At 33.5% G+C, this 13,824-nt stretch overlaps 1 protein-coding gene across 1 annotated transcript in view; it reads right to left on the reverse strand.

Annotated features, from left to right (window-relative positions):
* Nucleotides 1-390: 390 nt before the first annotated feature.
* Nucleotides 391-13,824, reverse strand: part of LOC128995335 (carbonic anhydrase-like) — a 32,166-nt gene continuing 18,732 nt past the window's right edge. The window contains exons 3-7 of the mRNA XM_054420321.1: nucleotides 13,490-13,633; nucleotides 8,079-8,202; nucleotides 6,026-6,137; nucleotides 2,275-2,505; nucleotides 391-1,149 (exon numbers count right to left, since the gene is read on the reverse strand). Of these exons, the coding sequence (XP_054276296.1) occupies nucleotides 967-1,149; nucleotides 2,275-2,505; nucleotides 6,026-6,137; nucleotides 8,079-8,202; nucleotides 13,490-13,633 (794 nt within the window). The 3' untranslated portion in view covers nucleotides 391-966. The remainder of the gene's footprint in view (nucleotides 1,150-2,274; nucleotides 2,506-6,025; nucleotides 6,138-8,078; nucleotides 8,203-13,489; nucleotides 13,634-13,824) is intronic.

Consider the following 13,824-nt stretch of genomic DNA (forward strand, 5'->3'; position numbering starts at 1 on the left):
TTCACAGAATTATAACAAATAAACCATGAAAACAATAATCACTTAACTTACATTCATAATGACTCATTCAAATGACTATTACCGTAGTTAATTTATAAAAATATTTTGTACATTTGGCCTTTGTATCAATAACTATTTACACGAATAAATCACGTTAAATATATCGTCTTAAACTAAAATTATAAAATGTAGATCACAATGAAAGTCCAAAGCCTAAAAGCCTGAAAGTCTAAACTATAAAAACGGCAACTGACTGTCTGTGCTTGAGTTAAGTAGAGCACATTTCATCTGGAATGATAGTTAACTAATCTTGTATTACAAAATTTGATCCATTAAAGATTTTACACTACCTTTCTTTGGTTGGTTAAAAAAAAAAAAAAAAAAAAAAAAAAAAAAAAAAAAAATGTGAAGAGCAATATAATGTTGAAATATTAAATTGAAACATTGTCTTTTAGTTAGTTAAAATACCTACAGCTATGTTTGTCTAGATAATTCATGGATGTAACAGACAGAACCCTACATTTTTAGTATTGAATCAGCAGAAGAGAAAGGGAGGTTTATTTTAAAGGCACAATGGTTTGGATTTGAACATATCCTTCCACCTCCAATTTTTATAGCTAACTATTTCTTTTTAATTAACTAGGAAATAAAACAAAAGATTTAGGTAAGCTCAGGTCAGTGACGAGTATTCATAACTGTTTATTGATTGTTAAACATCAATAAACATCTAATCCATCAAATAAAGACAAGCGAACATAATGAAAGTTTAATCAAAAGTTGCGGTGGGAAACTATTTCTATTCAGGTAATAAACTATTCTGAAATCAAACAAACACTGATTGTTGATAGTTCACACTTTGGTGAGCATCAAATGTGAAATACCCATAGTAGGTAATTGACCTTTGAATGTCTACAGAATATGGGACATTTGCTACTTGATTGTTTTTATAACAACATGTTTACGTCTTCATCTGAGCCAAGTATTGAGCAGACAGAACACTATCAGGCTCAGTGCACAGGATATAGAAGCAGCTCCATTGTCTGACAGAAGGTAGACATCTCGCTTGTTGAGGTCTTGAAGTCTGCGATAGTTGAAGTCCATTGGGTCATTGTCATGTCCAGGAATGTGGACTAGCTTGAAAATTTCCATCTGCAGAATATTGCACAAAATTGTATAGTACTGTTGAGATAGTTTATTACTATTTTGTTGCAGGATTTCAGACAGTTTCATTATCACAATACATCTGCTAAGTCATTCAAGTATCATTATAACTAAAGCAAACATACCTAGAGACACAAGTTTAGAGAGTAATGTCATCACAAAACTGGTAAACTATGTTCAAAACACTAATGTCCAAAGTTAAGTAAAACTTAACTTAAAGTTAAGTTTTTTTTCATCTGAGGACAGGATCAGATTCCAGATCCTGAAACGTTGTGTATTGTTTTTTACCATCTTGATGGAAAATGTCCGCAATAAACCTTTGAACAACATTAACTCACCATCATCAACAATGAACTTCAAACAAAGAATCTAAGGGATATAGAGAGGAAGTAGCTAAACTTCTTATTTGCAAAAAAGTATCAAAACGGCCATTGGTGACCTGCATGTTTATAGGTTACACTAACAACCACATAGCTAAAAGATTCGTCCAATCCGATGATACAAGGTGTATGTCTAAACCGAGGATTATGAACACCTCACTATGCCCCAGTGGTTGTAGTATATCGCTACAAACACGCAGGCACCAATTATTTGCCATACAGGGGGGCTATATTATAATAATCCTATATAACTACATCAAGGTTTTATTCAATATTACGTTCAACCAACAACAACGAACAAACAAGATATCTTAGATTGCAGATCATACTTTCAGCAGGCAGTGCAACGACACCATGGCTGTGATGGCAGGATAGTCACTGATGAAGTGAAGACGTCTGTACTTATAAAGTGCACAGCACAAAAGACGTGCATCTAGATGTGTCAGACAGAACATTCCTAACTTCCTGTAAAGTCCTTGTACATAAAGGAGGTTTAGAAGGGGTTATGTTTATTTTTATATATTTTTTAAATATTTTTCCATTCATTGCAAAAAATATTTCCTGAGACTACTCAGGTGAAGTAATGATTGCTTTCAAATAATTTGCATGTTTCCCAATTCATTCTCTTTCTACTACTAATACATCATTTTTCAACCTATTTCTGAAATGAAGACTATGTGGAGAATATGTAAGTTAGTATTCATCTAATAACATTTTCAAGGTTAATTAATACCTGTTCTTTAGACACAGGCACTTTGGTCTCCATGATGGTCCAGGTGACAATCTCATCGCAAGGTGGGGTTGTTAGTGACCCAGAATACCTGTAGAAGCTGCTCCTGACCTCTGGCAGGAAGTCTAAAGGGTTGAAGTGAGAAGGGAGACGGTCTTTCAACCCAGTTCGGCCAGCTATTCCTTTCACTACTTCCAGAAATGGATCCAAGGCCTCTGTTCCGTTCTCTGACTCCTAAAAAGTAATCAAAATTTAAAAATGCAACAAGACTCTTTTTAAGTATTGTTTATGTCCTTCAACTTTGAGGAAAATTTTTTATTTAAAATTCTCAGTTATTCATTCTCTATTTTCTGCATACAAAAACCGGATATATTACAATAGCAAACCAAGATGGAAACTAGTAGTGGTAAAAAACAGAACTTTTGAAGCTTGAACGAAACCTAAACTTATTTCATTCGTCCCCATAATATTTGGGAGACAATATTTATAATAAGTGCCTTCAAAAATGAAAGAAATTGGAGAAACGGAGTGAGTAGAACAGTCTTTTGACTTGGGGGTCATAAACTGTCAAAACCGTCAACGCTCAAATAAGTTTAGCTCATCCTTCCCCCCCTCCTCTGGTTGATCTTTCCACCCCTATACCCACCGCACCGTGGAACCAACTGGTCACTGATACCACCTAGTTTGCACTCACACCGCCAAGCCTCAGGCTATAAACTGACCCTCGTCAACTTTTTAGGCAACTGGCACTCAGCCCTGCACTCAAGAAATTGATTGCATATCAACAAAAAAAACACACTTATGATAATTTAAAACGTGAACTTAAGATATGACTTCTGGAGAGGGCTTTTTATTCATTGGGAGGTTTCCTAACTAATGTATGATTATTTTTAAGTATTCGGTAACTTATGTTGGTTGTTTGATTGTTAGAAAAGATTTTAGTTTTTAAACAAATCACCTGTAAAACATTGACGTAATTTGATTATAATACATAAATAAATAAATCCTTATATACATGTATACAGGGTGAGTTTTAATTGTCCCCCCCCCCCCAACTTTTTTCTACATTTTTTCAAATATCAATCCCAGACCACTTCCAAACATTGTTGGGTAGTAAGTACTTCATTTTGACAAGGTGGCCATTTCCGGCCGCCATCTTGGATCCGCCATATTGGATGCAAAATTTTTTTTCAAATGTAAAGGTGGGGTTGTGACCCATTATTTCGAACTAAATTTTTACCCTGATTACAATGCCGCAAACTGTTTAAAAAAATCTTGATTCATTCTAAAGTTATGAGGGCTTTTTAAAACTTTATTTTTAGCCCATTTTAACATTGTGCATTTACAAACTAAGACCATAATCTCAAAATAGTGCTAGATAAAGATAAGTATACACTACCAGTAATTGTCGACCTATTTTCACTTGGTTATGACTAATGTATTTTTTTCGGCCGCCATCTTGGATCCGCCATTTTGAAATGTGATAAATTATTTTAAATATGAAGGGGGTGTTGTGACCCATCATTTCGAACTACTTTTTTAAGCTGAAGACAATGCCGCAATCCATTTTTTGTTATCAAGTTTTATTTATGAAATATTGAATTTTTTTTGTTAAAAATGTCAATATTTCAAAATCAAAAAATGAAAATGAAAAACGGATCATGGAATTAAGTTCAGCTTAAAAAAGTAGTTCGAAATAATGGGTCACAACCCCACCTTTACATTTGAAAAAAAAAATTTTGCATCCAATATGGCGGATCCAAGATGGCGGCCGGAAATGGCCACCTTGTCAAAATGAAGTACTTACTACCCAACAATGTTTGGAAGTGGTCTGGGATTGATATTTGAAAAAAATGTAGAAAAAAGTTGGGGGGGGGGACAATTAAAACTCACCCTGTATAATACGTGAAGGCGATTTCTACGAAAGATTACTCCTCCGTTAATAATGGACGGATACTTACGAACGATGTGTCAAAATTAAGTATTTTTTGTGTATACGCCCTCTTTCACCAATTCCTGTAATAAAAGACCTCGGGCTTTGCTCCACAGGCCATCAAAATCCTAACGTATTTCTTATGAAGAAAAGATTTTGTTTATTTAAAAAGACGAATAATTTGTCTAAATTGCATACTAAAACAGCTGTTCATAGTAAACACATCATACACAAAGAGCGTTTCTTTTTCAGAGTGAGTTTGTTTTCAGTTTTGATAACTGGAGTGGAGTGAGCGTTTTCAGTTTCGATAACTGTAGTGGAGTGATTGATTAGATTATCTTTACTCTTTTAAGTCATCGGAAATTATGACTGATATTTGTTTTGAAATAACGCCTGTAATACTTTGCAATTGCTCGAATTGGGCACTAGTAAAAATAAATAACATGAATAAGTTTCTAATACCCGAACTTGAAACCTAAATTACATAATTTTTCTCAAACAATACTATAGAACTCTCACCCCTATTAAAAACACAAAGATGAGAATGATGAGATGTATACTTACTACATATAATAAAAAAAAATAATGATGTTTTCATAAATGTCATATATTTTATGATAAACAAAAACACTGAATCCTGTGTTAAAAAAGAGTTACTGATGCCCTACTGATGAAATATACCGCTATCAACTACTATTTTTATAATGATTATCACAATAAAAAAAAAATTAACTACACAAATAATTGGGTGTGAAAAATATCTGGGCAAGCCAGTGAATTTTTTGTTCCGGCCATTGGTGTAAAATTGAGTTACATGGAGTTAAACTGGATTTTCTGTCAACGCATACAATTAACCAGACATTTTTTTTTCAAACTAATGTGTATTTATATTAGAGATGGGGACGCCACCTAGGTGCGTATTCTAAGGCCCGCCGCACATTGGAGCGAGGCTAGGTGCAGGCGAGGTGCAGGCAAGGCGCGACTATTCTGTAATACACGTGTTTAAATGGAGCACCGCACATTGAGCAGAGGCTTCGTGGCAGCCTCTGTCAGGCCTCCTTGGCGTTGTGGTTGGAATACAGTTTTCCTGCACCTCGCTCGCGCCTGCGTTGGGTTTCAAGTGTTTTGTGAGTGAAAGATATAGAAACGGAGCATTAATTCAGATGGCTATATGTTTTTGAGCTTTGCATTCCTTTCCACTAATGCCACTTTTTATCAAGTTATGGATATCATTAAACTGTTGTTTGTTCACACGAAAATATTCTCTAAAAGACCGGTCTGGCAGTTCAGTAGTTAAAACATACTCCCCATGGCTTAATATTTTTTCGTGTAATCACGTTTTCAAAAACGTTTTTTTACGTTTTTCGGATAGCGATTAGAGTCAAACTAAATTATTAAACTCACAAATAGAATGAATAAGGTCCAAATAATATTTCTCTACTCGCGACAGTAGGACCAAAGCTAGGAAACCTCTATCCCACCTCTCTTCAATGTGCGGTGACACGAAAAAGTCCTCGCTCCAGCCTGCACCTCGCCTCTCTCCAATGTGCGGCGGGCCTAACCCATAATACGAGTGTAGAATGTTGTGTGATAATCTGTGTAGCTTTACTGACTAAGATTGGCTGTTTTATCAGCCAGGATCATTTATTTGAAGCCCAGAGACAGCTGGGTCCAGTTTCAAACCATCAATAAGCTAGGTACTGACTTTTTTCAGTATCGAACCGGCGACCTTATGATTGTTAGGCGAGCGCTTAACCATTCAGCTACCCATCCTACTTGCCAACATAATAACCTATCAGCGATAGGTAAGAAGAAACAAACCTCAAACAAAACCCCAACAACAGCTAGGGCGTCTTGTGGATGATGGTGTATAGCCTCACTGAAACTTGAGTACTTGCTGTTGTAATGGACGAGATGTAACTCCAGAGGGAACCTGCCACAGCAATAGTTAGATCAATATTGGTTTATTTTGTCAAGACCTGTTCACTCACAGCTAATACCCAACAAATTGAGGGATTTTCAGAACCCCACTCATACTTCTGACTCGCTCAGCAAGCCGCTTGGTGACAAATAAAATTACTATAAAAACTTATATAAAAAATAGTAAAATCTACTGAAGCTGCAACAAATGAAACAAATTTAAGAGATTTTTCATAGAATTATAGTAGTTAACACAACGATTGCATAAAGATAGTGTTAACGACACGAGTAGAAAATTTAAGGTACGAGTGTTGTCAACACTATTTATGTGAGTTGTGTACACTACTTTACCTAAGACTCGTTCTTAATTACCAATTATCACTACTCAAAACTTCTAAGAGAGGTTATGTTTTAGTTTATTACCTCTCATTGCCATACAACTCTTGTACCAATCTCTAGTTGCACCAATCGTTAACAATTAAATTGGTTCCGGCAAACAGCTGATTAGCTGAAGTTCAAAACATTAAAATTTTTCTTCTCTCTTTTAATCCTTGAACCTCATTGGTCCGTTACCCGTGCTGTTAAGTAAAACTAATTAGGTAGTTATGTAAGTAAACAAATAATGTATGTGAAACTTTTCAATTCTAAGAACTGAACTGAAACGGCTACCTTAAAAACTTTAATAACTTTAAACGGTACTTTAAGAATATCTATGTTTAAAAATTGAAATTGAAAATGTTCAAGACTAAAATAGCAACTTAATTAGAAGAGTTGGTCAAATGGGTAAGAGGATAAGTTGAGTTCCAAAAATCCCTAATTTCATATATTCAAATTTTTAATAGTTTTCACATACAAAAACACAGTATATGTACACATTTGGTCTTTAACACCATATAGATTTACAGAAAGTCTGTTCTGTAGATAATAATAGATAGTAACTGTAATGGAAACGGTCCTTGAGATGCTTAATGATTATCCTTTCCCACAATTTCCCCTTTTGTTCAAAGTCGGTACACCTGACTTAACCGATTCAAAATTAGATTTTTACTTTCTCCAGCCTATACAATCAAAAATTTTGAGTTTTGAGTGTAGATATCCGTTTTGGGTTCCCCTGAACCCCAAAAAAATGGTTTTCAAAGTGATGTCTGTCTGTATGTGTGGATGTGTACAGAGCTACAGACCACACCTGTAGTCCAATTTTTATGAAATTTGTTGTCTATGTACTAATCCATGGTATATTGAGGCTTTATTTTTATTTTTTGAAATTTAGATTTTCAATTGAGATTTTCCCATAAAACCCTATAAAATAATTTTAAAAATTGATTTTACTCCAAAATGGCCTGAACTATCTTGATAAAAATATTGTATGTTTTAGTCCTTTGAATTATTCTGAACAAAATTGTACAACTCCCATTGCTGCAAAAATCAATTTTCAAAAGTTATTGTAACCTTATTGATTTTCCTACAAACTATCATTGTTACTCCCACTGCTTACTCAAGATAAAGGTTTTTGACAAGCTGAAGGGATGTGTCAAATTGCTGAACCCATTTATTAAAACTTTTATTTTATTTAGACCTGTTTAATTGTTTTAAACAGAATGTAAACGATTATCTTTTGCAAATGGTACAGGATAGTTTTGATCATCCGGCATAAGCCACCAGCGTTAAAAATTGAACAACCGAAAAAGCCAAATAAACTGGAAAGTAAAAAAAAAAACATTCTTAACCTGTAAAAAATCATCAAATTCATTAAAATTCTTTATCTTTTTTGTAATTTTTTTTTCAAAATCCTTAAGATAGACAATTGGATAATCCAGACTTTACAGTATCCAAAAGTCCATTCTAAAACCAATAATTACAATATCTGCGCTTGTTTTTTTGCCTGAAAACAGCCTTTTTCGAGGCAAGTAATGAAATTCTTTACATTGTTACTTTATATTGTATCTATACTGACCTGTCTCCATTTACAGTGTGTTCCGAGTCCCAATGGAAGTGCATTTCATGTAGGACGTAAAGTCCTCGCAACATTCCTCCAGTCACCCCAGAGTCACAATGGTCCTCATCAAAATGAATGGCAACTATCAACAGAAGCATTTGAAAGGAGATGAGCAAATTGAAGAGCAACTGTCATAAATCACACTGAATTGGCTCTCACAAAACTGCAGACTAGTCACAGAACGAAACTAAGTGGCTGAAGATGTAAACAGAGTGAAATTAAGCTATTGTGGTTCAGAATGAAACCATAGATAAAAGATAATCCCTTGGTTGATTTCTCATCCTTATGAAACAGCTGAAGCCAATTTTATTGTTCTGTCCGGTGCACTGTAGAACTAGTGTTTTGTTTACAATTTGTTTCTTATTTCAGTCATTTTAAACCTCCTTTAACCAAATACTAGTGTACCTGTTGCTCGAATTCGAGCAATTGGTAAGTGTTACAGGCGTTATTTTAAAACAAATAACAGTCATAATTTCTGATTACTTTAAAAGAGTCGCCTCAAAGATAATGGAAATACTCATGATGTACATAACAGTTCGATATAATCAACATTTCTTGTAAATATCTTATCACTTTTCAAAAGCTGATGATCATGTTTTTAAGTGTCTTCTACAAATGTTTCCCACTCATAGCCACATGAGGTTGTCCATAATAATGATTATTAATTCTAAAAAAACACATTATTTCTATTTCTTCTACTTGGTGGTGTTCTATGACTTTCCCATGTTTCCATAGTTTGCAAATTGGCTCTTTGTTTAAATGATTGATCAAGAAATGCAGCACAGTGTTGGTTCAGTTTTATTTGTACTATTCCATTGTAATATTTACGCCAACCATAATTCAAATAGTAGGCAATATTTCTTTGTCGTCAGGTCCTTGGAATGTTTAAATGAAAATAAAATGTAAAACTTTTCTCTCGTCGTGTCCTATAGGTAACATTTCTTTGCCGCGTTCTAATTAGTTAAAAAAACATGCAAACTGTTTACATTTCAATAAAGATGTGGCTTGGATGTGAGAAGCTTGAGTTGTGACCAAGATCAGCTGTTCCTAGGCTATATATAAAATTATTATTAAAATATCAATAGTTATAGACAAATAATTTGTTTTTCTTTGCAGAGTTCTTTTTTGTTTGTCTACCCGACCAATTTTCATGATTGATGTCTCAAATTGAAGGTATGTACACACGGATTTCACATCAAGCATCTGCATATATTTATCTACAGTCCTACTCGTCTTATAAGTAAACGAAATTTGCTCCCTATGTATTTCTTATGGGAATTAAATTTGGGGTTTCTTTTCCGAGTTTGTTTGGGTCTATTACCCCATCCACCGATTTTCATTATTGAGGTCTCAAATTGAAGGTATGCACGTACAGATTTCACATTAAGCATCAGCATATATTTATCTACAGTTCCACTCGACTTGTAAAAGATATTTGCTCCCCATGTATTTCTAATGAGAGTTAAATTTTGTTTTTCATTTCCGAGATCGTTTGGCTCTTCTACCAGACAGATTTTCATTATCGAGGTCTCAAATTGAAAATATGCACTTACAGATTTCACATCAAGCATCGACATATATTTATATACAGTCCCACTTGGCTTATAAATTAATTTTGTATCCTATTTCTAAAGGGAGTTAAATTTGGATTTTTTTCCAGTTTGTTTGGCTCTTCTACCTGACAGATTTTTATGATTGAGGTCTCAAATTGAAGGTATGCACGCACAGATTTCACATCAAGCATTGGCATATGTTTATCTACAGCTGCACTTGGCTTATAGGTAAACTAAATTTGCTCCCCATGTATTTCTTGAGGGAGTTATTTGGTGAGTTACTATTTGAAACGTTTAGTATTTTAGTCAGAAGTGATCCAATAGCATGAAATAAATCAGAATAACTTAATTTGGCAATATTGTTAATTTTTGAATTCACAGGCCTATGTCAAGAAGCAATTTGCCTCGGCCTGATGTAAATATAACTACTCTGTCACAGAAATAACCTCTGGTTGAACAGACCGTTCTGGCTCGTTCCCAGCATTGTCACCTTTGGCTTATAACAAACGCCACCTGCTTATTATCATATTTCCATTGACAACTATATGCTGTTTACCTCATTCTTTGTATGAAGGTATTTCTTTTCTTCTGACTGTTATTTCTTCAGTGGACATTTCTTTCAGAATTTCAATTAGTCTCAACTCAGAAGACTTGTGATTTTGCCAGTAAGGTTTTAAATATTATCTTTTATTTTATCTTCAAACCAGTCCTTTAGTAATTATTGTGCCGATTTTGAATTCACTCATTAAAAATCCGCGCCAAAACAGTGGACAACATTGTCCAACGATCGCGGAGGGATATATAGATAAACGTTTGAATGTGGAAAGGAGAAGCGTGCAACGATCTCTTTGGAGGACGGACGTAGAGTCGTGTTGACGAGGTCAGTAATTCATCAAAAACAAAAACTCATTTGTAGTTCGGTATATAGCATTCAAAATAAATTGTACGTGCTCAATCAGACAGCAATTGTCAAAATTATCGAGTGTGAAACGCAGAAATAAAAAATTATTTTTTAAACAAATCCGGCTCCAAAAAAATTAATTATCTTGATTAACCGGACAATCGTAAAGAACCGTTGTTGGAAACTCGGCCGGTTTTGACAAAAATCCTCCAAGGAAAGTTTTATTTAAATCGTCCGTGTATGAATGTTATGTGATTGACCTGTGCTAGGTAAGTTCTCAAACCCAGAAATATGTATATTATCTACTTATTAAATTCGTCATATTGTAAAGTCAAGTTTCTTGTAGAAATTATTAGAAGTTTAAATATCTATTAAATTGAATTTATAAAGCCAATTAAATTAAAATCAATATTTATCCGTGTTAAAAGATATTTTTTTTATTTCTATGTTAAAGGTCAATTTTTGTAATCACAGCTGAAATTACTGTATTACATTTTATATCTCGAGTCAATCAAAAAATCAGTTCCAGTGTAAAAATCAATCTAAAAAAACGGTTTGGATTGAAATTAGTAGGCTATGTGATAATCCTTATAATTCCAAACAACATAGTGCAACCCCCCATATTGCTGTAAAAATTATGGTTCAAAAAAGTTATTGAAACTTATGTTATTTTCCCACAAAACACCAATTTATTCACGGAAAAATGGATAGAAAAAAACCGATACTGATTAAAATTCTTCTGTTATGGTCATTATAATTCTAAACAAAATTTTGAATCCCTTCATTCCTGTTAAAATTACTGTTCAAAAGTTAATGAAACTTTTGTGATTTTACCTGTTAAATATCATAGTTACTCTCATCGCTTACCCATGAGAAAGGTTGACGACAAGCTAATGGGAGAAAGTATATGTCAGATTGCTGATACCGTTTATTTATTTCTATGTTAAAGGTCAATTTTTGTAATTACAGCTGAAATTATTGTATTACATTTAATATCTTGAGTTATTGGTCAATCAAAAAATCTGTTCCAGTGCGAGTGATTGATAGTGTTTTTAGAGGAGGGATTCAGAGGCAAACGGTCCACGATTGAAGGCTAGGAGGAACTTTAAAGATCACAAGGATTGACTCCCATTAGAGTCAAATTGTTAATTTCAAATAAACAGCCTACCAAAAAGATCTGACTCAGTAGTCAATCGGCCCCTTTTTGTATTGAACATCGCAGTGGTACTGCAGTATAGTCCACTGGCAAACAAGTCCCTATTGCAATATCATACAACCGGCCGGCTGTATAAAATATACTTGGGGAGTCTGCTGATCTCAATAATAAATTAATAAATTAGTTTTTCTTTTTTTCCTGGGACAGAGCATATTAGTGGGGTATATAGGATTGAATCAAATTATATCACAATCATATCCTCCACTTGGAAATAATTAGGTATTTCTCTGACTATATTCGATTAAGTTTTGTATCATCCCTGCTGATTGTGTGAATTGTAAATTTAATTAATAGCTCAAAACACATTCTTTTTTCAAATAACATCTTTTATTCTCTTACAGTTTGATCCTAGGATTATTTTTTTTCAAGAGTGACACATTTTTAAGAGTAACGGCTTAACCGAACATACTATCATATATTCAACTTGATTTATTGCATTTTATTTAATTATCCAAATATCAACAAAAGATAATATAAATATGTCAGTAAAATCGGACAATATTGAACAATTTATCATCAATCTAAGATTCAATAATCAGGTAAGTTAGTTATAATTTCTCAAATTCAGAGTGTCACATCACTAGTAAATTTTAAGAAGATTAGCATATTAGAAACAAGTTCAACAAGGTGATTGGAGTAGGACAGTTGACAGATCTCTCCGATCCCACTTACGGACTTCTGAGGTAACTTAATTATATTGACCTACACACCTAACATCAAATCTTTCACTGCCCAGGCTCTGTGTGATTAATGTCCTCATAGGTTCTGCATAAATTAAATTAAATTTATTTAAATCCCACCAGGAGGCAACTTTTTGTGGTTTCACACCTTTATGGAATATTGAATTATATTCTGTATAGGGAATGGTCGAAAACTCGACCAAAAATATGATATGTACAGAATTCTCCATTTTCCACCCCACACTGTAAATAAAACATGTGATTGAAATTTATTCAATTTGTTTTGATTTTCTGTTTATGTTGCATTATTATTACAACACCAGCATAGCAACCCATAAGGTCCATGTTAAGTTTTTTAAATTTTAAAATCATTTTATGTGCTGATTTGTTAGCCTATTTCAATTACAAAGGGATTCTGCACATCTACATGAAAATATATTTCCAACAGTATGTGTAGATTTCTCCTTTGATACACACGAGTTGAGAAAAAAGGTTATAAAGAAACATGCTTGCCTTAATATATAAATTTGCAGAGATATATAAATTAATATATATATATATATAATATATTTATAATAATATAAGTATATATAAATATCAAATCAATCAATTAATATTTCTTTTTTTTTCCTTTACATTATTTTCTGTGTTTCTTGATGAGTAGCTCTGGATCGTTGAAGCAAAGTTAAGTTTTTATCATGTAATACATAGTAAAATACACAAAACATAGTATCTAAAATCTACCACTGTGAAATGGTCCTGTTCAATTAGCCGTACTAAATTAAGTTGTCACATTAATGTAACAGGATCATATATTATTTGACAATATCACATGAACCTTTATTTTTTTATACAAACCTTATGTCACCTAATATTTTTAGTGTCTACATGCCAAGATAATTTGATAGTCAAAGGTAATATATTGAAAAGTTCCTCCGATAGTTTTGATTATGATCATCTATGAAAAAAACCTAAAATTATAAATTGCACCCATTGCTCAAGATCTTACAAACACTTACTGGAATGACCGTTGTTTTCTAGGGTCCCATTAAGGCTTTTGAAGTTGAAAAACTCTAGAGGCTCAACCACAAAGCGCTCAGCTGTTTCTGCGACTAAGTCTATAGGCGACTGTCTGGTGCCATCAATACATAATCCTGGCCACCCTGTACACACATTTTGCCTTAAACATGTTGGTGTTTATATGCACCATGTACTTCTTTGTACCCATATACAAGTTCAAGGCTTTGAAAAATACAATTTTATCTTGTAAATGTAACAATTTGACGCTTGCAAAGAACAAATTGTTCTTTGCAAGCAACAAAGGGGTGTTGGTACATAGGCTCATCATATTATG

Source organism: Macrosteles quadrilineatus, unplaced genomic scaffold (assembly GCF_028750875.1).
Source record: "Macrosteles quadrilineatus isolate MER2022 unplaced genomic scaffold, UCM_ALF_1.0 Scaffold_5__1_contigs__length_97177068, whole genome shotgun sequence".
Taxonomy (NCBI): domain Eukaryota; kingdom Metazoa; phylum Arthropoda; class Insecta; order Hemiptera; family Cicadellidae; genus Macrosteles; species Macrosteles quadrilineatus.